Source organism: Microtus pennsylvanicus, chromosome 19, assembly GCF_037038515.1.
Source record: "Microtus pennsylvanicus isolate mMicPen1 chromosome 19, mMicPen1.hap1, whole genome shotgun sequence".
NCBI classification, from domain to species: domain Eukaryota; kingdom Metazoa; phylum Chordata; class Mammalia; order Rodentia; family Cricetidae; genus Microtus; species Microtus pennsylvanicus.
Window position 1 is genome coordinate 17,657,819 of NC_134597.1, and position 25,257 is coordinate 17,683,075.

General features: G+C 39.8%; 1 protein-coding gene and 1 pseudogene across 7 annotated transcripts in view; both read right to left on the reverse strand.

Annotated features, from left to right (window-relative positions):
- The window catches only part of Cadps2 (calcium dependent secretion activator 2), a 505,709-nt gene that overhangs the window by 210,242 nt on the left and 270,210 nt on the right, over nt 1-25,257 (reverse strand). For all 7 annotated transcript variants that reach the window (XR_012908510.1, XR_012908509.1, XR_012908508.1 and 4 more), the window contains exon 8: nt 5,619-5,758. Coding sequence is in view for 4 of the 7 variants with exons in the window: in XM_075953365.1 (XP_075809480.1) it covers nt 5,619-5,758 (140 nt within the window). In the remaining 3 variants the exon portion in view is untranslated. The remainder of the gene's footprint in view (nt 1-5,618; nt 5,759-25,257) is intronic.
- Nucleotides 6,191-7,775, reverse strand: LOC142838476 (non-POU domain-containing octamer-binding protein pseudogene; annotated as a pseudogene).

Genomic DNA, 25,257 nt, shown 5'->3' on the forward strand with positions numbered 1-25,257 from the left:
CATGGGCACTTATGGAAAGGAGCACAAACCCACTCTAATTAGGGTCAATCCATGGGGGCATCTCAAGAGGATAAGTAAAACAGAATGCATGCTAGGAGTTCTCACAAAAAGGATTACTTGTTTCCTATATGACTGAAAAAGAGACTAGGTTCATAGGATCAACACATTAGAGAATCAATGTCAAATCTGACTTGCTCTGAAGGCGAATGCCTAAAACTCTCCACTTATTGTTTAATTCACTGAACTACCACCAACAACTGTGCCATATTTTGAAGATGAATTAATGTCTCTTTTAAGGTTGGCTTATCTTTTAGTTGTATTATTCATTACTCATCTGTTAATTATTCATTTTTGAATAAATTATTGACAGAACATAATCCAGTTCCAAAGAAATGCTGTGAACCCCACTCCTCCTTATGCATTATTGCTGTTGTGTACGATAAAAGCTGGAAGGCAAAGGTTTCCCAATTTCTTTTTCAAATGTAGTTGAGTGGGCTAAAGTCTATTTAGGAAGTACCTCAGAAGATAATCACTATAGTTAAGCTTTGGGTGAAATCAGGTTTTATTGTATAAAGCTAGGTGGACAGCAGACATTTGAGATATTTAAATCTTTTACCAAACAGTCACTGAAGAGCTGCTGTAATGGATGCCTGGTAAAATGTCTCCACCTGTCCCTGCTCACAGGGATCAATCAGTTTCACAACAGTGCTGAAACCTTAAAGGCTGCTAACTGTTACTTCCAATATATTCATATTAACCATTTTTTAACGACTCACTATTATGGAATATAATATTGCTAATGCTTTAGCTACATAACTCTTGAGTGTGGTAGATGAACGGCATAAATATTTTCATTTCTAGAATTCAGCAGTTTTGATTGCTATGAACTAGAGTTATCCAAGTGCCCAGAAATGACTCCTAGTACCTCCTCACAGTGAGAGGCACTGATTTACATGACCAGGACATGGAACATTCTTGGTTCTTTGGGCGATTCCTTGGGCTTTATGAATTAATCTGCTGGACTATGATATTATCCTATTTATTTTCTCATCCAATTTGGGGGAAAAGTAAAGTACAGAACCATTATGAAAATCTTGATTTGGTCAAATAAATGTAATAAAAAGCAAATTCTCATTTGATACAAAGGAAAGACAGCCCTAATCCACAGCTTCCTTGTAAGGTGGTTAGGCTGATCCACCTGCTCTGACTAATTCTTGACTAGAAGTTGATAGGTCAGAGTGCGGATTTCTTCCCACAGGAGCTTGGGCTGTAAAAACTGCTCTTGTCTTACTTCATGTTCAATCTTTGTTCCTGGCACTGTCTGGGGGCTCCAGGACTATTCAATTTGCTCTTGGCCACTCTTATTTCTTATTATTGCATCCATAAAGAGAAAAGAGGCACAGAGCAGACAACAGAGAAATGTCCTAGTTCCTGGAACATGAAGTATACCTTTATGTCTAATTAGAAGCTCTGCTCGTGTCTAAGCACTTTACATAACCAGCGGCCTCTAAGCTCTTCAGGCAAACCGGTCAACTTGTCATCACTAGCTAAAGCCCACTCAGAACTCCTGCCCTTTGTAAACGCTTGCCATATGATAGAGATACCCTTCCTTCCCACTGGCCACTGGCTGAGTGTTTCCTTGACTTCAAATGTCAGAAGTAGTGTGTGACTTTAACCAGCCCCAGATAAGATTGGGTGTTATTTCCAACAGGTTCCCATTCCTACCTTAATGCATTTATCACTTGTTTCTACAATTGTTTATATACAAGCCAAAGTCCCTCACTCGACTTTCAGAGAGGCTTGTGGTTGTATCTTCTGGATGGAAGAGAAGGAGTTCCAAACTACATCTGTGGCACAAACTGACAAGGAACAGGTAGGTGAACAAAACAAAACAAAACAAAACAAAAAATACCTCTAAGTAGTCAGTTCCAGGATCTTTATCTGTATTGAGTTGAATCATAGCTAGATTTTCCTTTACATTAACACATTAAAGATATACACTGTAGCCTCCTTGAAGCATGATTAATAAAAGTTCAGGATCAAAATTGGGGTTCAATCTGAAGATCCAAAAAGCATAATAGCCAGCCACTGACTCTCACTTCGACCTCAGTTTGAAATGATGATCCTGCCTCCTGAAATCTCAGAATGAGACTAAGAACTGTCTTCCCCACATCATACATTGTTCTCTAGGGCTGGGATTAAAGGCATGCACCATTCAATTTTTATGGCAACTAGGGTGATTGCTGGGATTAAAGGTGTGTGTCATTGTTGCTACTGGGATTAAAGGTGTGTGTTGCCATTATCTGGTCTGTAAGGCTGACCAGTGGGACTGTTTTACTCTCAGATCTTCAGGAAGTCTGTATTTATTAAAATACAATTAAAATGCCACTACACCTCCTGAATTCCAGTTCTCTAAGAAACATACATAAGTGGATAAATCCCTACCCAACACCCAAATTTGTTTTCCTTGACGTAACCAACAAGTCCTACCTTGCTTTTGGAGATTAGGCATAAAAGTCCCAGACCCACTTACAGGAATGCACTTTTTACAGTGCTAAGTTTGTTGCTAAGCTTAAGTGAACCACTTCAGCAATTCTTTATCCTCACAGTAATAAAAATGGTCACGCTTGGGAGCAAAACAGATCAGGTTGGGGAGGGATGGAGGGACAGAGTATTTTGAAAGACAACTGGAATTGGAGGGAGGCATCTTGGAGACAAGCTAGAAACCTAGTTTAAGAAAAACTCTCAGAAATATGAGAGTGACCCTAGCTAAGACTCCTAGCAGTGGTGGATACAGATCCTGAACTGGTCATCTCCTGTAACTCCTGTAACCAGGAAGTTTTCCAGTGGAGGAACTGCGACACCAATCCAGCCACAAAATCTTCCACCTATAATTTGTTCTGTCTACAAGACATGCCGGGGGGTAAAGCTGGCACAGAAATTGTGGGAGTGGCCAATCAATGACTGGTCAGCTTGAGACCCATGCCACTGAGAGAAAGTTGACTGCTGATACTGCCTGGGGGGGGGGGCAGGACCCAGAGACAGAATAGCCCAGAGAACTAGAATAGAACCAAACTTGACTGGAGGGAGTGAGGGAGGAAGGGAGGGAGGGAGGGAGGGGGAGAAGGAGAGGGAGAGGGAGAGGGAGAGGGAGAGGGAGAGGGAGAGAGAGAGAGAGAGAGAGAGAGAGAGAGAGAGAGAGAGAGAGAGAGAGAGAGAGAATGAATAGGGGGGATAGAATGAAAAGATTCCTAATGATATTCTGTGTACTCATAGATTGGTGCCCAGCCCAGTTGTTATCGGAAAGCCCTTATCCAGCAACGGAAGAAAACAAATGCAGGCAACCACAGCCAATTATTAGGTGGAACTTGAGGAATCCTGCAAGGGAATCCTGCAAAAGAGGGTGGAGGATGGTTTATAGGAGCCAGAGGGGTCATGGGCACCCTAAGAAAACCCACAGAATTAACTAACCTGGGCTCAGAGAAGCTCACATATGGTTGATATCCACGGGAGGCCTGCCCTTTTCTAGAAAAAAATGGAGGATGAGTAGATGGGGTGGGACAGAGGGGAACTGTGGGGAGGGACTGAGAGGAGAGGAGGGAGGTCAAACTTCAGTTGAAACATAAAAAATAACAAAAAATGGTCACAGTCTTTCTAAACAAATAGTATTTGAAGCCCAAAATTTGTCTTAACATGTTAAGGGGAAAAAACTATAAACCTTTGAAAATTCATTTTCTGTAAGAGAGAACCGTGCATAGTGGCACATGCCCTTAATCCCAGCCCTTGGCAGGCAGACACAGGTAGATTTCTGTGGGTTTAAGGCCAGCCTGGTGTATGTAGTGAGTTCTAGGACAGCCAGAGCTACTACTTAGTGAGATTCCGTCTTGAAAAACACCACCACCACCACCACCAACAATAACAACAACAAAACCCAACAATAGCTGAATGAGTTCCGACTTAGTTCTGAACTGGTTCCTCTCCAGTTACTGGAGAAAAAGAACATTAGCAATGACGACAGCTGTGTTAGATCCTGGCAATCCCCAGATGAAAAGCTCTTGCCTCCTGGGTTTCCATCAACAGTCTCCATTGGGACTGACTTAGTTTTCACTCATATAGAGGGTGAACACTCACATCCCTCCTACCAAAATGCGCATGGCCTTTTGGGTCATATCTGACCTACTGTTTAGCTTTCATATATTCTATGACAGTTTAACCATTTCTAGAGCCCTGAGCACCAGGTGTGAGTCCACTATTACCCTTCCACTGTTACCCTGCACCAGGCATGAGTTCACCATTACCCTAAACACCACTGTACCTGGAATGTGAAGACTATTTCCTAAAAAGTATGTATAACTCATATGTTGTGCCAGGGCAAGATAATTCAGGGGTTGCTTCATCTTTTATTCTTGTTAAGGCCATTTCAGGTGTAACCAGAATTTGACCTCCTTGATGGAGAACCCCAAATTATCCAACTCTATTCTGGGACCCGAGGCCAAGATGCTTCAGTTAATTGATTTTAGCTTCTGCTACAGTGCCTGCTTGGGCCGCCCTCCCCCTGCCGCAGCAGAGTGAGAGACCAGGATGTGGTTTTTCCCTGGAAAAGAGTGGAGGACAACAGATAAGCATTGGAGAAGCCAGGGAAGATAAACACACAGCTTACCTCTCTTCAATGAAATGAGGTGTACAGTTGTTCTTTTTGGAAAGTTAGGAATGATGTAGTTTTACAACTTGGTGGTCCTTTGCTGTCTGATGAGACAGACTCTGCCCGCATCTCCCAGAATTTATGGTTTTTACTTCTCCAAGACCCTCTTCCCTAAAACCCACTCTTATGAATGAGGTTACTGTGTTTGATAACAATCCAGGTTACTTCTATGCTATTTTAGGGCCAGGCCAATCCTGACACCACAACCAGAGGCATTGTTATCTCAGTCAAGATCCCTAGACCCTAAACCTTGGGCACTATCTCTGAGTCAACAGTACCCATTCTTGTGAAAGAAGCCAGATACACTTGGTGAAGAATCTCAGTGAAAACATGTCTTAAACTGTTGTGCACTTGGGACTGAGTTAATTGTTATCTGAATACTTTATCCCCAAATTGTGCTGTGCTTCAATATGACTAAAGTCTAGAAGTCTTGGTCCAGTGCTGCTTTAAGTAAAATAGGCTAAACCGAGTTTCATTCTTGTCTCTTCGTGGATCATTTCCCCCTGTCTGCTGTAAAGCCTGCAGGGGAGCCACACCACATAAAAGCATCCTCATGGCTACACTCGGGTCCTGAGCACTAGAGTGCAGTCCCAAATAGCTGGAATAAAGGCTTTCAAATGGCTATAAACTGTGTCTGAGTGATCATCTGTGGTGATTGATCAGTTTTAGATCAATCATAACAAAGTGATATCCATACAATCTATAAGCAACAGTCTTTGGTGCTAAGACATTATCAGAATACCTATTTATTTATGGAGATATGACTAGATTTGCTATATAAACAACTTACTTATGTCAATTTGTTGAGAAAATTGAACACAAATATCTGAATCAATGGTTTCTTCCCTAGCCACACATGATACAATGAAAGCAAGTCCAATGATTCGCAGGCAGAGAAGAGCATTCAAACACTCACCCACTGTGCTTCATGTGTGGTGGTTTATCCATGCGCACTGCCAATTTGATCTTTAAGTCAGAGTCCTGACTATTCTTGGGAACTATCATTCGGTGTAGTTCTGCTGACTTGGAGCTATTAGAAGTTGGGTAGAGTATCACCTGTAAGCAACAAAAGAGAACAGCTCTGAGTGCATGATACAGAATTGGAACTAAAACCTTCTGCAAACGTTTTCCTATGTGTGTCTGATAGACCACTGGACTCACCCCTCACAGCGGATGGATTTTCCATACTGATTCATTTGTTTTTCACAAGTATATATTTTCCCTATTATCACACAATGAGTTTTCTTTCTCTTCATACTGAGTTAATGGCTCAATATGTGGCATTTGAGATGCCACTTGGAAAATACTTAATGGACACTTATAATTTCAACACGATTCCAAACAACTCAGGGCATAGAAGTTCAGGGGGAAAAACATGAAATTGCAGAAGCAAACACCATAAAGCAAAACCAATTTTTGAAGCCGTACAAATACACCTTGTATTTTAGTATCTTCCCTGTAAAATGGCATTAAAGGAAAGCAACTCAATTACAGGTGGCAAAGAATATGCTCATAACATGTTTCCAGTTTTAGATCAATACCAACGACTATCTTCTGGCAAGTGTCTATTGTCAGAATGATCAAGGTGACATTATAACTGAAACAAAATCATATTTTAATCAAAATATTAAATTCATAGGTGACTATCTGAGAGCACCTCACTTTGCCAAGCCAGCTTAGGAACGAGAAGTCTGCGCTTCTGACGCTACCTGCCTTATCAGTGAAACCACCCTTTTCCCATCCTTTCCCCTTCACACAATCTTGACTCCTTTGAAACACAACCATATCCACCCTTATGGAGGCATGATACAATAGAAGGACTACAGTCTGAACGACAAAGCAGACACAAGGAACAGCACGCTATGAAAGTCATCTGTACCCTAAGACATCAGGAAGAGCATATGAACCTGCTATCCAGACATGAACTAAGGACTCATAAACATGATCAGGCATGGAAATACTTTCTTTTCTTATCTTCCTCTCTCTCTCTCTCTCTCTCTCTCTCTCTCTCTCTCTCTCTCTCTCTCTCTCTCTTGTGGCATCAGAGTGGCATGTCCTGGAGGAACTGGGGTACCAGTTACCACAGCAGCAGGGGGCACGACGCCCCTACTGTTTATGCCCATAGCACACCCCACAGTTACTTGGCCCGTTGGTATCCCTTGTTCTCTCACATCAGGGAAGTTTCTCTGAATCCTTCTTACTGTCGCCCATCATTTCTTCTGGTGCCGCTGCATTTCTTCCTCAGGGCGCCTGTGCTCCTCTTCCTGCCTGAGCGCTAGCTGCTTTTGTTTTTCTTCTAAGCTTTTTTGACACTTCATCAACTCCTGCCTCATTAGCATAACCCGATGTTCATGGTGTGCTGCCTCCAACTGCATCTCATTTCTCACGAGCCTCCTTGATGTTGCAGTCCACTTGATCGGCTGTTGCTTCTCCATCTCAATTAGTGCCTTCCAGCGCGTGACATACTCATACTCAAAGGACCCAGCCTGTGCAAATCTGGGTGGCTGTTCTGCTCCTTGTGAAATTGCTTATTTTTTATAACCAGCTTCTCCGGAAGTCCCTCCTAGTCATCTAACTGGTCCATAGGCTCCACAGTCACAGGCTGAGGAAATGCGGTTAGGAAGAAGGAGCCTTTTACCGCATCTGTCCAGAACTTTCCCAGTGGTTGCCTTCTCTGAGAACTCAACAATGCCTTTCCCTGAGGGCCTTCCTCGGTCATCCACGATGGCCACAGCCCTCTCTACCCGGACAAACACAGAAAAGGCTCCTTATAATTGTTTGTAGGCCACATACTGAGGACGGCTGTGGAATGTAAGGGATGCACTGTGACAGGCAAAGCACATTATCCAACTCCACTTCAGTAATTTCTACTAGGGTTCATGTTTCCAAGGGAATAACTCCAAAGCCTTTTTCCTAATCAATGAAAACTTCAATTGCTATCCCATACTTCTCAAAACGTTTCCTCATTTCCTCCTCAGTGATGTCAGGGGGAGATTGCCCACAAAGAGACAGCTTAATTGGGTGAAGTCTTCTTTCCTGGTTTCCTAAAGTTCTTGAGGGAAATGGTTAAGCCGTCATTGTGGCTGCAGTTGCTGCTGCAGTTGCTGCTGCTGCTGTTGCTGCTGATCTCATAACTCCATTGGAATTCATGCTCTCACTAGCAAAGAACTACTGCTAAAGAGCGTTGAGTCAGCTGAGAGCCATGTTTCTGGGTTTCTTTTGCATCTGAGTGTAAAAGTTCTAGCTAATGACACGGGCGAAGAGTGCAACATGTCACACTGATGAGTAAGGTAGAGATAGACTGTCTTTACTCTGCTCACCAAATGCAGAGAAACACCGATGGCTATACGGAGTGAGAGAGACTAAAATGGGAGAAACTAGAGCTTTGAATGACCATGTCAGAGGTGTGTGAATACTGAAATGTTTCACTGGCTTGTTACAGTTGCCCAGTTGTCTTATCTCGAATATTAAGATAATGGTTTGCTTCACAAAACTTTCACTGTAAATAGGTACTTAAAGAACTGCTGTTTATGATAAGCTATATCAAATTCAATAGTGTTTCATTTATACACAAGGAGGCACGCCTAATATAGGTCATCATAATAACCAAATTTTCTGACATAAAAATTGTAAATACATACCTAAACTAAATTATAGCTGTAGAAGGAGCTGCGGGCAGCGTTCCTGTCGCCTGGCTAACTTATGCCCCAAAATAATTACACAGAAACTGTATTCTTTTAAACACTGCCTGGCCCATCAGTTCTAGACTCTTCTTGGCTAATTCTCACATCTTGCTTAACCCATTTCTAATAATCTGTGTAGCACCATGAGATGGTGGCTTACTGGGAAAGATTTAGCATGTCTGACCCGGCTGCTGGCTTCATTGCGTCTGCCCTGGAGAGGAGAGGCATGGTGTCTGACCTTACTTCCCTTCTTCCCAGCATTCTGTTCTGTCTACTCCACCTACCTAATTTTCTTACCTATCAGAACAAGCAGTTTTCTTTATTAATTAACCAATGAAACACCAGATTGATAGAAGACCCACCTACATCATGTAGCTCTTTATAAAAAAGTAACTACATTTACATTTACTATGTATTTCTTTTAACTTCTCTTTATATATATTTTCCTGCTTCCAGGGTATTTCTTTTTGCTACTAACACGTTAAATGTCTTGTCACTTAACACGACACAAAAATGTTATGATGTCTTACTTTGAAGGCAACATATCTTCTTCACACACAAAAAAGGCAAAGTGCCTTGCAATTTTGCTAAAAATATAATTAAGGATACAAGACTTTTAAGCTTAAAAACTGTCAAATTTAATACATAAGACATAAACCAAATGTCATAAACATGCATTGCAGTAATATAGGGCTCATAAGGATGTTTCTCTTAGAATCTACTAACACGGTATTTCAGAACCTTTCTCTTTAATTCAGATACCTTGTTGAAAAACTGAGTCAAGCCATGTGCATCTGTCTATCTCAAGAATTAAACTTTGTGACTAGAACACACACACACCTTGGAATTCAACATCTTAGCAGTAAGGACTTGTCATAGGCTCACAATTCTGATGCTGACATTCTCACCAAGGACACAGGGTCTATGTTCTTCCTAAAGTGCTGTGGGACAATGTTCATTTATCCTGTCACTTGTATTATTTTTAATAAAATGCTGATTGGCCAGTAGCCTGGCAGGAAGTATAGACAGGGCAGCCAGGCAGGAAGTAGAGGTGGGGCAATGAGAACAGGAGAATTCTGGAAAGAGGGAAGCTCAGTCTTCAGTCGTGATCCAGCTGCAGAGGAAGCAAGATGTGACTGCCTCACTGAAAAATGTACCAAGCCACATGGCCAACATAGACAAGAATTATGGGCTAATATAAGAATTAGTTAATAAGAAGAGCCTGAGATACTGGGCCAATCAGTTTATAATTGATGTAGACCTCTGTGTGATTCTTTGGGACTGAAGACTGCAGGACTGGGCAGGACAGAAACCTCAGTCAACATTAAAGATGATTGTTCAGATGTTCCCTTGTTGCCTGTTACCTTGTTAGCCTCCATAGATTGTCGTCAAGATAATTTCAACCAGTGTGTAGATACTCATTGCTTCTTAAGCCATGCTAAATCACCTTATATTCTCAAAGGTCAAGGAGAAGCCCCATATGGAACATGACTATTTATGAGACAGAGTCTCCTGAATCCCAGACTGGCCGCAAACTAATAATTACAACACTGAAATTCTTCTCTTCCCTCCTCCACTCTCCAGTGCTTTATTCACAGGCATGCCCTCTTTAAGTCACACCGGAGATCTTCTACATGTTACAAAACACTGTATCAGGTGAACTATAATCCAAGCATCATTATTTTTTAAGATTTATGAAAAGTAGGACTTATCATAAATCTTCTACCCTGAGTGAGGTAAGCCAGACCCAAAAAGAGGAACATGGGATGTACTCACTCATATTTGGTTTCTAGCCATAAATAAAGGACATTGAGCCTATAATTCGTCATCCTAGAGAAACTAAATAAGAAGGTGAACCCAAAGAAAAACATATAGTCATCCTCCTGGATATTAACCTTCATCAGGTGATGAAAGGAGACAGAGACCCACATTGGAGTACTGGACTGAAACCCCAAGGTCCAAATCAGGAGCAGAAGGAGAGAGAGCACAAGCAAGGAACTCAGGACCGCGAGGGGTGCACCCACACACTGAGACAATGGGGATGATGTTCTTTCGGGAACTCACCAAGGCCAGCTGGACTGGGTCTGAAAACGCATGGGATAAAACTGGACTCGCTGAACATAGCGGACAATGAGGACTACGGAGAACTCAAGAACAATGGCACTGGGTTTTGATCCTACTGCACACACTGGCTTTGTGGGAGCCTAGGCTGTTTGGATGTTCACCTTACTAGACCTGGAAGGAAGTGGGAGGTCCTTGGATTCCCCACAGGGCAGGGAACCAGGTCTGCTCTTAGGGCTGATGAGGGAGGGGGAGTTGATTGGGGGAGGCGGAGGGATATGGGAGGCAGTGGTGGGAAAGAGAAAGAAATCTTTAATAAATAAATAATAATAAAAAAGAAAAGTAGGACTTAATAATTGAAGTCTGAAGCCAAGCACTTAAAAGAAAATCAACAGTCTGGGGCTGGAGTGTTGGTTCAGTGCTTAAGATCACTTATTACTCTTATAGAGGATATGAGTTTGGTTCCAAGCACCCACATGGAGACTTATAACCAGTTGTAACCTCAGTTCCAGTGAATTCCTCACCCTATTCTGTAATTTCTGGGTGTCAAACAATAATGTACTGAACATAAATCCATGCAAGAAAATATACACATAAAAATAAAAAAAGAAATCAAGATCGTGATATACCATATTCTATGGGGGAGAATATTACCAGAAATAGTAATTAGTAATTAGTGTCAAATGGACATTAAGATGCCAAGTGTGGTAGGCCCAAGAAGCATGCGGCTTGCTCAAGAAGCAGAGTGGCCACAGTCACTTGAAAGCTCAGTCTGAGAAAGATCAGGTGCTGTCAGCCATGGCTGTGGGGAAAGATTATATCTGAGGTATAGATAAATCCTTCATTTAAGTCTTAAGTCAGCAAGATCAGGTAAGTTGGACATGATTACTTTCACTAAAAGATGCTGTTACAAAGGCGGATCATAGCCAGTTAGCAATGTTGACTAGACAAGAGGAAGCTGGTCTCTACTGATAGACCCAGAAGGAAGACTAGTGTTCTGCTAAGGTTTCTAGTCTATCCACAATCTGTACGTAAGAGGCAAACCAACGATGTTTTTAAGCAAGGGGATGAGGAAATCAGATTCTCACACTCACGAGTCAAGAAAAATGCCCCATTTCCCAGCTCCCTGTAGCCTAGAGAGGAATCAGGTGCACTCAAGTCATCTCATATGCAACCACAGATAGATGGGTGTTACAAATGCATGTTTCATGCAGATATAGAAGTAACTAAACATGACATCAACAGATATAACAGAGGTCTTGTTTAGCTTTTGCTTGATATTTTTCCCCTGTAACAGCTTTGTTTGAAAAATGGAGAATCAGAGCAAAAGTCTCATGGATCTTCCCTCCAGATAAGTGGGGTCCATATCTGCAACATTTTACGTTCAGCAGCAGGCACTTTATACTGCAGGAACGATTCATAGCCACAGTTGCTTGTAAACCTTTCAAGTACCTTGCTACGAGTTTAGGACCTGGAGACACACACACATACACACACACAAACACATACACACACACAGTGGAAGAACTACCTGAATTTCCTTCAGTTCATAAATAACATTTAGCAGATACTACTTCTGAGCATATCTTTGTTCTATCAGGGCTCTTTACAATGTGGAGTAGATGAAGCTGATGGTTTTTCTGAAAAAAATTAGTATCCTGCATAGGTAACATTTTTAAGTCTTTAATGAACTTGAGGTTGCTTAGTCTAAATGATTTCTCATTTGATTTAATATCATTGTTCTCTGACCTGCTCAGTTGAAACAAATACATAAATTAAACCAAAAAACCCAAACAAGCAAACAACAGCAACAACCAAAATCACTTGCTCTCTCTGGCTAACACAATGCTCATTTGTATTCTGAAAGATTAGCCCAAAGTCTCTGTCAATCTTATTGTTCAAGGGCTAAATCTAATTTCTTTCATTTTAAAGGCTAGAAAGAATCCTGGAGGTTAGAATAATGAACTGATCAAACTCCCAAACCCTTACCAATGTGTACTTTGCTTAAAAGGGAATTACATAGTCCCCTCCACCGATGTAGTTCATTTATTATCTTTTTACAAGAAAAATCTGTTTTGAAAAGAACAAAAGAGTACTTTTAAACAGTACTGGGACTGGAGGTGTGGTTCAATGGCAGAGCAGGCACAAGGTTTCTGGTACAGTGCCCAGTACAGGAAATCTGGAAAATAAGTTAAAAAGGAAAGTAGTATTGTTCTAATGATATACTCTTTCTTGCCATTAGAACTTGTCAAATAATAGAAAGGAAGAGCTTTGTTATTTCCACAATAGGATATGGAGAACTGAGCAAGAAAAGTAAAATGAGGTGTGAAAGCCTATCCCTTCTTTTTTTTTCTTATATCCGTGTACTAAATAATGTTCTGCAGTAGGAACAGGTATTTAACGGGAGGGCAGCACAGGATCTACGGTGTGGTAAATGCAGCAACTGGTCTGTAGTATACAGGATGGTTAAGACAACATCCTTAAGACATTCTGTTTTTTCATTTTAACTGAAATTATATTTAAGGTTGCAGTGTGATATTCTGATATGTTGAGGCTAATTATCAATCTCTTCACACTACTATTTTAAAAACAAATGATAAATATGCGTATTAGTGGACTTCCCAAGTCAAATACTAAATATACTTAAAAAGAAAAAAAGTGTTGCCATTTGTAACATAGGTGAGGGTAGAAGGTGCTGTGGGACAATGGTCTTGTAAAGATTTGTCACTTGCATTGTTTTAATAAATTGCTGATTGGCCAGTAGCCAGGCAGGAAGTATTGGTGGGACAACCAGACAGGAAGTAGAGGCGGGTCAGGAGAACAGGAGAATTCTGGGAAGAGGAAAAGCTCAGCCTGCAGTTGTCACCCAGACACAGAAGACAATAGATGAGAATGTCTCACTCATAAAAGGTACCAAGCCATGTGGCTAATACAAACAAGAATTATGGGGTACTGTAAGATATAAGAGTTAGTTAATAAGAAAGGCCAACTCAGGTCCTCATGTTTGCAGAAAAAGCACCATACCAACCAAGCATTTCCACAGCATCTCACAGAGAGTTTGACATGTGAAAGGGGAAAGAGTCGGTGTGAGAGATGGGACATGGTAGAGGCTTGGCCATCCACTGATGGCTTTGGAAATGGGAGAAGGCCATGAGCAGGAAGATGCTGACAGCTTCCAGAAACTGGAGAAGTAGAGGGTTAACATTTCTCATCAAAAGAATGCAAGCCAGATGCCCTGATTCCAGCCCACAGAAGGGCATTTTGGACTCATGACCTTTGCTATAACTTGCCTGTTTGCTGCTGTGATAAACACCATGACCAAAAACAACCTGGGGGAAAAAGAATTTACATGGTTTACTCATCCTCATCACAAATATCATTTAGTTCAAGTAGGAGCAGATGTGGGGCCACAGAGGACAGGTGCTTCTCTCCATGGCTCCCTGGGCTTGCTTTCAAGCCAGCACAACCTGCTTAGTGGTGACCTCTCCACTGGCTCAGTGGCCAAAGTGTTGGCCCCTCCCACATCAATTATTAGTCAAGAAAATGACCAGCAGTCTTGCCCACAGGCCAATCCGGTGGAGGAAATTTCCCTAGACATTTCCACTTCCCAGAGGACTGGTTTGTATCAAGTTGATAAAACTAACCAACTCAACCTTCAAGCTTACTAGGTAAAGAATGCATGTTATAGAAAGACTATGTTTTTGATAATTTGTTACAGCAAAATAGGAAACTAACATAGATAATGAAAGGTGAGATTTCACTGGGAAAAGAAACACTCACCAATTCAAAGATATTTTTATGTAAATTTCTACCACCTGCTTTATCTGATCAGTTACACATGTTTACTTGACATATTATTTTACTTCAAGAAAGATTTAAATACAGAATATGTGCATGTACGTGGGCCCGAGTGAGTGATGTGGGAAGGTCATTGGTAAATTAATAAAGAAACTGCTTGGCCTGATAGGTCAGAACATAGGCGGGTGGAGAAAACCGAACAGAATGCTGGGAGGAAGAGGAAGTGAGGCAGATGCCATGCCTCTCCTCTCCAGGGCAGACGTGATGAATCAAGCCGCCAGGTCAGACATGCTGAATCTTTCCCAGTAAGACTGGTGCTACACAGATTACTAAATATGGGTTAAGCAAGATGTGAGAATTAGCCATTAAGAGGCTAGGACTAATGGGTCAAGCAGTGCTTAAAAGAACACAATTTGTGTATTGTTATTTCGGGGCATAAAATAGCCATGCGGCTGGGAGCTGGGTGGCAGGAACGCAGGCACAGCTCCTACTACAGGTGAGCTTATGGGACCACATGTGCATAGGGGCATGCAGAGGCCAGGGAAGGGCATCGGACTCCTTGGAACTGGAGTTACAGGCAGTTGCAAACCAACACGTGGTTGCTGAGAGCCGAACCTAGGTCCTTTGCAATAGCCGCGAGTGCTCTTAATTGCTGGCTATCTCTCTAGACCCATCTGTCACATTTTTATAGAACTGTATCTGTCATAAATGTTTCAGATATAATGTTTTATCTCGTATTTTAGCTATACTTGTAATTAAAGCAAAATTTAAACTTCTGCTGTAATAAATGTAAACATGAAACAATAGAAGTGGAAAGAACAAGGGCCATCACGTTTACTTCAAACAAATTTCAAGTTCCATAACCCAAATGATCAAGGACTATTTCTTCTATTTAAAGCCTTTTAAAGATTCTGAAGGACATAATCAAGCTTGCCAGCTGCCATGTTTTCCATGGTTCAATTAAGGTTTTTGGCCTTTTTCTTTTTCATGCATCATTTTTATTCCCCCAAAACTATTGATTTCATATTTCTTTTTGGAAGAAATATTATATCCCATCATAGACTCATCTGTGTCTTAAAAGCATTCTAGACAGGAAAGCATCCTGATTATTCTTGATCTATGCCCCTCAGTCATAAATTATGAATGGCCATGACCTTTTCATTTACTTACTGATACAGTTTCCATCATGGACACCACATGAGCAGCTCTATTAAGTTTTTTTTTTAAAGCCTAGCCTGGTTATAACAATGTCTGTCATTTACAAGACCCTTTCAGAGTGCCACAGAGAGCTTTATGAAATTTAAATTAATTTTCACATTACCCTAAAATGCCAGGCATCACCCTGTTATGTAAATAACTTGACACTGAAGTTAAATGAAGAGCTAAGAAAGGTTATTTCAAGATAACAATAAACTCTTCCAACTTCACTTCTCCTCCTCAGCCCAACACATTATCACTTTAATTATCTCACAAACATTGTATGAATGTGCTTTGCTTTGTTCTTACCATTTGGATATCAAGTAGGATGAGAATTCTTAGAGCCAAGTTGATTCCTGTGTATCAGTAACATGATGCTACATGTAGGAACAGGTAGTGTCAAACATGGATACCACCACAAGTATCCTTAAACTCAAGAATGTGGGGCATATAATGTACCAAAGTGTTCTGGGTTTGACTCACTCCTTTATACATCATATGTCACTGTCAGTATTTGTATTAAAAACTATCTGTTACTCTGGAAGGGGTCAGAGGATGTTTATTGTTCAGTCAAACTCCATGCAGGGGCTGTAAGAATCACAGCTTAAATATGCTAAAATGAGACTAATGAAAACCTTCCCAGTTCATCATTTTAAAGGGGTAAAAAAGTCAGAAATCATGTAAGCAATGAGGAGGGAAGAGAGAGGACTTCACAGTCAAGAAAACCGTAGGAATGCAGTGTGGCATGAAATAAGATAGAGGGGAGAAAGGGAACAAGGCCCAGGGAAAAAGGGAAGACCACCACATCCTTGTAGCTACTGTGGAAAACTGATTTGAAGACATTTTTAAAGACTTTGTTCCTGATTCATGAAATTTACATAGTAATTCGAACTAGCTGTAAATCAAAGGACACAGCTCTTAACTAACACTCAAAGCATCAAGCAGGAGGCTCTTCCCACCCAACGTCACAGAGGTAGAGATGTCGAAGAAAAATTACATCTCTTTTCTAAGATACAATATTTTCATATAAACTTAACATTTATTCTGTGTCCCTGTGGTGAGATAATTTAGGGTTTATCATGTAAGAAACATTTCAAGTATATTATTATTATTATCATCTACAATCATCAGGATGAAAATGGGTTGCCAGATTCTTGCTTGGCATATTTCACTTAGCAAAATATTTTCTAGAGCCACCCCTGTTGCTGAGGATGATAAGATTTCCTTCTCTTCAGGCCGAATAATATTCCATTTCAAGTAAATATCACTAGTAGCTCAAAACCTGCAAACCACAATAAGCAATCATTTCACATCTACTATAATTGCTTTTATCAAAAGATGAGTTCTGTGCCTTGCTCAACTATCATCAGAGAAATTTTCTCTTTCAGTGAATGGAAACTAACACAGAGGACTATAACTGGACAACATATGGAGAGCGAGAGACTTTGGAACACTCACTTCTAAGTAGGAGGTCTTCATAAAACCCCTCACCATAGGACTCAGAGAGCCATGTGGAAGGGGAGGTGAAATGAAAATAACCGACAGAGATGCCAGGGAAACAGTGTTTGTTAGATACGACAGAAATGATGCAACATAAACTCACAGAGATGTTGGCAACACACACAAGACTTTCACAGATGAAGCCAGACAGCCCAAGCATTGAGAGGGGGAAGTGGACAAGAGCTCCCAGCCCCTAGCCAAGAATCTATCCATGGTTGACACCCACTTACAAAGGAGAATCTAGTTTTCTCCAATAGAGTCTCACGGGGTTTATATGACTTCGCTGTTAGGTTCAAGTCTTGCATTGTTCTACAACAGATGCTCCAATTTACCACTAGTATCTCAGGCCTTTAAGCAAAAGTTATCCATTTGCTCCTTGCTATCACTTTGCATAAGAGAAACGAGACTGAATAAGGCAAACCACCAGAAGTATGTTCATTTTTCAACATTTGTTGAATGTATACTGTGAGGAAGAAATTTCTAGAAAGACATAATGCTACAATATGACCTTGCTAGGTTGCTCAGTTTTTTTGTGTGTGTGTTCCTAAGGGATACAAAGAATTAACTTCCGTCTTACTCATATACACAATATGTAACTGTCCATTTACTTAGTATACTTTTTCTTCTTAAAATCCTGATTTTGTTCATAGAAACAATAAAAACTTCAAAACTACAATATTCTAAGAGTGTCTTGAATTCAAAGATATTAAAAGGATATTAAAAATTATTGTATAAACTTACTAGAAGACATAAAAGTCATCTAGTCCAAGTCTATGCAATACTATTTTGAAAATGTTAACAAAACCCAAACAAGTGAAAGAATATACCATGCATACCTTAGTTCCAATTAGTGTTGTTAGAATAGTCATTCTTATAGAATTGAAGTAGTTTTCTTTTTTCTCATTTTATTATCTTCATTATTTTGTCTTTTTAAAATTGATTTTTATTGAGCTCTACATTTTTCTCGGCTCCCCTCCCTGCCTCTTCCTTTCCCTCATTCCTTTCCCAAGGTTTCCATGCTCCCAATTTACTCAGGAGTACTTGTCTTTTTCTACTTCCCATGTAGATTAGATCTATGTATGTCTCTCTTAGGGTCCTCATTGTTGTCTAGATTCTCCGAGATTGTGATTTGTGGGCTGGTTTTCTTTGCTTTATGTCTAAAATGTCGTATATTTACACAATGGAATATTACACAGCATAAAAAAATAATGACATCTTGAATTTTGTGGGCAAATGGATGGAACTAGAAAACATCATTTTGACTGAGGTAACACAGTACAGAAGACAATTATCACATGTACTCACTCATAGGTGGTTTTTAAACATGAAGTAGTTTTCTTAGACAGAAATATATGGTCTGATTCTAAAATTCATAAATTCAAATTACCTGAAATAACCATAGCACAGGCAGGAGAATGGAGGGGAGAAGAAGACATATTTAAAAATATGAAGATGTTAATTATCTGTCATCATAGTAGCATATTATTGGTATCAATATAGAGAAACAGTAAAATAGAACACAAAATCCAGAAAAAGATGCCCAGAAATGCATACAATTGATTTTTCTGTACAGGTATTAAGTAAATTCAATCAAGAATGTTTTTCCTCACATTAATGCAGAAAATTGGTGATTTTTATGAAATGAACATGGATCTTTACTAAAGGCTGTTTATGTGGCTCTTAACTAAATATTAATTATGAATGGAGCAAAACCCACAAAAGTTAAGGCTGAAAACAACAAAAATCTTAGAAGAAATCAATTCTGACGTTGAGCTTGGCAAGATGCCTTTGATAAAGCCTTATAAATCTGAGTCATGAAGAAGAAAATTTAGATACTGGACTTAAGAAAAGGTAAAATGTCTTTCTAAGATAGTATAAAGAATAAGACACAAGCAAAAACTAGAAGAACATATTTATGTCCTGTAATCCATTAGTATCTGTATATGAACAATATACCAGCTTTTCAAGCTCAAAATAAATAAATACACAACATCAACTTGGAATAAAAGCCAGAAAACTAGAAAGGGCCCACTAGGTGGGTGTACATATGTAGGAGGGGATAAAGGCCTTAGGAATGACTAGATAGCAGAACCCAGGTGGTATGGAGCTGGAAGGGAGATTATTAAGAGAGGGATGGGAATACAGGGCAGAGGAAAGGGTGGAGGAAGAGTTAAATGGAAGATGTATGAAAAAGTCATGTAGAAATATATGCTCACTTAAAACTAACAAAAAATTGCTTCAACAGAGGTTCCCTACATGGGGCCTGAGAGGGAAGAAAAGGGGGGAGGATTAACACTCCGCCAGAAACCATAGGTTATTAAACAAAACTCACACTGTCAAGCATGGGAAACCTCCTACAAGTGGTTGATCATGGACGTCTAAGTGGCCCCTAAGCAATGCACACCATTGCTCTTGTCCTTGGTCACCCAAAGAGAGCTCAACAGGAAGACCTTGTTGCTGAAGATAGCACAGGCTTTGGTCACAGAATGTGGAGAGATAAAGCTGGAAGTTTCTCCCATGCTGGTGAGCTTTCTTAAGGCTCGAAGGTGGTATTCAAGCTGTTGGCAGGGAAAAGTCAGTCTTACAGAGTTGTGAACTCCGAAGTAAAATAATGACAGGTCTGTAAAGGTGTGCCCATCGAATGGTGGTAGGGTGAATGTTATGGGAGCAACTGATTGCTTTCTGATTGGATTGGAGGCCTGCCACACAAGAAGGAATTCATAATTAGTACATAGCAAGAACATGAGGGTTCACTGTAGGGCGGAACCTACCACTACTATTGCTTTGGTGTCAAATTGACTCTGAAGTACTTATCTTCACAGCCAAAGGTTAGTGCACTTCTTAGTCTTGGTAGGAGCTTTTGTTTTATAGAGGATATACAGAGATTCACAATGGCTCACACTGCAGAGAATAAGAGACTGACACTTTAAACAGGCCAATTATATCACTGTCCCCATCCCAAGGCTCCCATAGAAGAGAGGACAGTAAACTATTGAGGAGCCATTTGGGGAACACTACTGTGCAACACTGTCTTCTGGAAATTATCTGACTGATGTCCTCATGAACACTCTTTAAACTCCATAAAAGCTACACAAGACAGGTTCATTAACATTGTACAGTGAAGGTGGGAAGGGGTCATGGGGCCCCAGTCCTCTCTACTGACAGTTAATGGCTACTGGCAAAGGCATGGCACTTTTTCCCAATGTCTTGTCACAGATAACATTGTCCATGCTTCAGTAACTGTCTCATGTTCATGTAGGCAGCCATGTTTAAACTCAGTGGGTCACACACATGAGCAAGACATGAAAGCAGGAGGTCAGCTTGCTTGTAAGAAGTGTTTCAGCAGAGGAGGGGAGGACTAGACAGGCTAACAGTGGTGAAGGGAACAGAATTTCATTATATACTTGTATAACACTCCAAGAATGAGAAATAAATTAATTTCAAGAAAGAAGAGACAATTTGAAAAGAGGAAACCTATATGACATCAGAGCCAACACAGGATAAAAATGAGGGGGGTGAATATGACCAACAGACACTTCAGGCATGTCTAAGTACTTTGTATAGCATATATCGTAATAAAGACAGGTAAAATGTTTAAACACATTCTTCATCAAAGAAGTATAGATGCCAAGTAATCACATAGTCATTATTGTGTTAAGAAAGTGTAAAGTATAATTAGAATGGGACAACAAAACACAACTATTAGAAAGAATTGGTGCAGTGTTTAAGCCCATTATTTGTTTTGTCACGGACAGAGGAAGGTCTTTATTGTTCTGGGGCTGTAGAGAAATTTCAACCTCTATGGCTATAATCCCTTCCAATGCCATCATGGAGGGCACCAATCTATTGCTCAGCTCCTCTCAGTGGTAAGAAGGCAAGCTGTGCTTTCTCCTACTTCTGTAGTGATGATGATCTTGGCCAGCTCCTCAGAATGTGACAGATGAACTCACTGAGGAAATTCTAACTGGTGTGAATTACCAAGTCACCCTTCCTTCAGAAGAAAAAGCACAGGCTTTTGAACCAGACACAACTAAATTGTGCTAGAAACAATATCCCAAAAGGACAGGAATCACAGATACGTTATCATCTCTGGTCCTCTACCTGCCTGTCTCTGCTTGTCGTCTTTAGCACAGAGGTTAAGGTTTGACTATGATTCTCTTGAGAGATATTGCGAGAAAGACTGAAGAAGGAAGAAGTATTTTTTGTGTGTGTGTTATTTTTCAGTTTCAGGGAAATTGTAGCACACTCGAAAATAACAAAAATGAAAGGTCTCCTGTGTATAGCGAGTGGAGTTAGACAGATAAAATATAACAGAATCCGCATTTCATTTTGCAGCAAATGATATAAATCCAATATCTCAGACAGCAGTCACCGAGAACTGGCTATTTCAATAAAATTGGATATTAAACTTTGCTTTCAAATTGAAGAAAATACCTACGATTATGATTTCCCTAGCAGCTCTCTGCTGCTTTCTGAATTCATACACTGTGCTAGCCCTTTAAAAAAAAATCCTCAAGCGTAAATTTTTTGTCTGAAGTAAGAAAAGGCCTGAAGTGATTTTTATCAATTTAACTGTGTGATTATTTATTAAAAATATTACAATGATTAATTACACAATCAGCATTTAAAATCTATCCCTGGCCTTGTATGTTGAAAGGAGAAGTTCCACGTGACTCTGTATAACTAGATAATTGGGGAGGTATTCTAATCACTTTGTTCTAAGAATATGCATGGGACTTAAGCTAGCCACGCTACCTTTGGCTTAAAGAGTTACTAAGTCTCCTAAATAATAAAGGAGGAACTAATTATAAATAATATATGGGGGAAAAGGAAAACAGAGCAGAGCTCTGAAGAGCGTATTAGTCTTTGTAATGCAGTGTCCTTCAGTCAGTTGCCTGGCTGCGCCATAATGCAGTTTCTCTCTCATCAAGACTAAAAACAAAGCTTACGCGGCCTCTGATAACTTCCTAGAGAGTTTATTTTGATATTCCAGAAATGCAAACAAAAGAAGCCTTTGAAAAAAGAGACAGTATAAAAGCTAACTTAAACTTGAGAAGTAAAGATGTTGTGCAGGTTTTGAAAGACAACAGTTTGTTTCCACAGAGTAATCAATTTATGGGGCTAATTTACCTTAAGACATAAAAGTGTTTGGAATCAGCATCTACTAATTCCACACTGTATTTATAGTGATAAAACAAACACCCTTAATAGCACTTTCATACACCGCATATGAGTACCTCTACTTTAAGAAATATTTCAGTAGTATGTAAATAATGGGGGCAAGGAAATTTATAAAATAAAGGCTTAATTCCAAGAATATATCCAAAGCATATATCCAAGAAATGTGTGAAATTTCAGTTTATTTTACAATGGTGGGATTTATTTTTAAAAACGTTCTAAATCTGCTGACTAAAAAGGAAAATAGACTGATCTGAATGCTTCCCCATCCTCCTGGGATAGAGGAAGTGATACGCAGTGTACAAATGACACCAGAGCTGGGAACTCAGCCCAACATCTTGTGGTGACCTCTGCTACAATCCCAGTGCTTGGGAGACGGAGGCAGGAGGAGCTCAAGTTCGGGGCCAGCCTGGATATGTAGCTACATAGCGAAATGCTAATAAAAATAACAACAACAAAAAACGTCTTGGTAATACTTCTAAAAACTAAAAAAAATTGGTAAATTTTCCATTTTTTTCTGTACTTAAGCAAAGCACTTGGCAAATGCACTTAGCCTTTATGCATTATGTAAGTGTGATCCATACTATGAAAGGCTCAATGGAAGCTACATTGTTCAGAAATGAATGGGACTAGTCTAATTTTTTAATACATTAATGTAAGGCAAGCCTCACTTTTCAGAGATTTCAGGGCAAATCCACTTTGGAATGAACTATATATACAGTTGGCTATTTATCAGCTAGAATACACATTCAGAATTGTTTCCTTAGAAAAATCACAATTCTGCCTCCAGGTATCCCCTTCACACTCGGTAAAGAGTTGGACATCAGTTCAGATGAAAAATGTCCATATGCCATGTCCACTTCTATAAATAGATATTTGCATATGGCATCCACAAACAAATCCACACGCTGAGCCCCTGCCAACTAAGGGAACCTCCAACTGCTGAGTGCCCCCCTTATTTTTGAGCCTTCATTTCACCACTCACATGTGGTGTATGAGAATGTTTTCCATTGTCCCTCTCAGTCACTAAGGCTCAACCCTGGCTGCAGTTCAGAATCAGCAATAGGTATGCTGATTAACAATATCTATCTATGCACAGGCCTAGCCTGGGTGTGCTTTAATGCCTTTCCTGAGACCACCTCAGATAGAGGTCTGGTCTTGGAACTTACATTCTTCTAAATACTCAAGGAGGTGTTTATTTTTTGTTATGGCTGTTTTGTTTTATTTTGTTTTGGGGGTGTTTATAGCAGGAGTTTTTCAAGAGTTGCTTTGGATCAGCATTTCTTTTTTTTTAAGTTAATATATGTGTATGGGTGTTTTGCCTGCATGTATGTATGTATGCATGTATGTGTGTATATTGTATGTTTGTTTGTGCACCACATGCAGGCAGTGCCTGCAGAGGCTACAAAAGGGTACTGGATCTTCCAGAACTGGAGTTATGGACAGAAGGAACCATGGGGTGCTGGGTCTTGAACCTGAGTCCCATGGAACAGCCACCAATGTTCCTAACTGTTGAACCTACGCTCTAGTCTCATATATCAATATTTCTAAAACTAAAAAGTTACTGTGATAGAACTTTCAAAATATATCAGTACCAAAGAATAGCATTCAACAAACTAAACAGTTTAATTTTAGTTTAATATATACCTACATTTCTACATATGTAGATATAGCAAACAAAACCTAAAATGTATATCACATACAAAATGATTTCAGCTTAAGTAATTTTTGTTTCCTGATTTATGAATCATGAGATTTTAAATCATCCTACACCTTGGTTCATAAAACACATACTCAAATATACTCACCCTCTCGGTCATAGCTACTTCATGTTTGGTATGAAGAACACACTACACAGTCAGGAATCCACATTCTGATACTTTTGTCCACTTCTTAGGATATTTTCATGTGTGTATCAGTATACTTTCTTCATAAGCTCACAACCCCCGCCCTCCCACATTCCTCCTCTCCCTCTCACTACTCTTCCTTTTCCCCCAAACATTCCTGCTTTGCTTTCGATCCCATGTGTGTATGTGTGATTCTGTATCTTACATGTGACAAAATTGTGCATTATCTATCCTCCTTCACGACCCTTGTCCTGACAAACCTTTTCTTTCTAGAGACTTTCCTCTTCTTCATAGTGTTTCTTGTGTTTCACATCATCCATCCATCCAACCAACCATCCAATCATCCATCCATCTCCATCCATCCATGCATGTATGTACCTATATATGTTATACATAAAACAAACAAGTCTAGATTCTTACTTTTCTTATTTAAAAAGAGAATATTTCCACTACTCTCCAAGAGGATTAAGTGGAATTATGTTTGTAAAATAAGTAGCGATTATAGCTAATAATAAAATAAGAGAGCACCGGAACAAGAAAAGATGCATTTCTATTTTCCTTCCGTCAGTTTTTAGACAAGGGATCATAAGTCTGGAAACTAAAGATCTTTACATCCTAACACTGTTTCAAAGCTATCAATAGGCTATGCACACCCTCCTCTGTCTGCTGAAAGGATACAATGGATTCAAATGATCCAGTTTTTCAGCAAAGAACAATTGTATCATAGACTTGTTGACAATAATCTGCATAAGAGAATACACATTTTCTCAAAGGTTTTCACCTTTCAGTTACTTGTGAACATAGTTGTTAAGTATGAAACTACTGGGACAGACACCAAAACACAACAGACAAAAATATGATCTAGAACACTGCCTTTTACTTTCCAAATTCACTGACGGCAGAGGCACTGATGCACACTCCCCTGCTCCAGGTCCACCGCCATTGCTAATCTCTTTAGTGATAATAGAATTCAGAAACCAAATTCACATGCAGTACTGGTTTCTAGTTAATAAATGTATTTATATATACTCAAAAGTATGAGTTTATGGGATCCCTACACTATTCCTTTACATTCTTGGGTTCTTTCTGGGAAACACACCAAACAGGTTCATGAATAACATATCAAAAGCCCTTACCAAAGATACTGAATAATATTATCATATGTCTTTCCATAGCTAATGTTTACATTACAGAATAATTTAATAATATCATGAGTTGCTAAGTTAGTACAGAAAAGTTTTGTATACACCTGAGCCAGTTTTCTAAAAAGCTAAGATTTTGTATTACCATG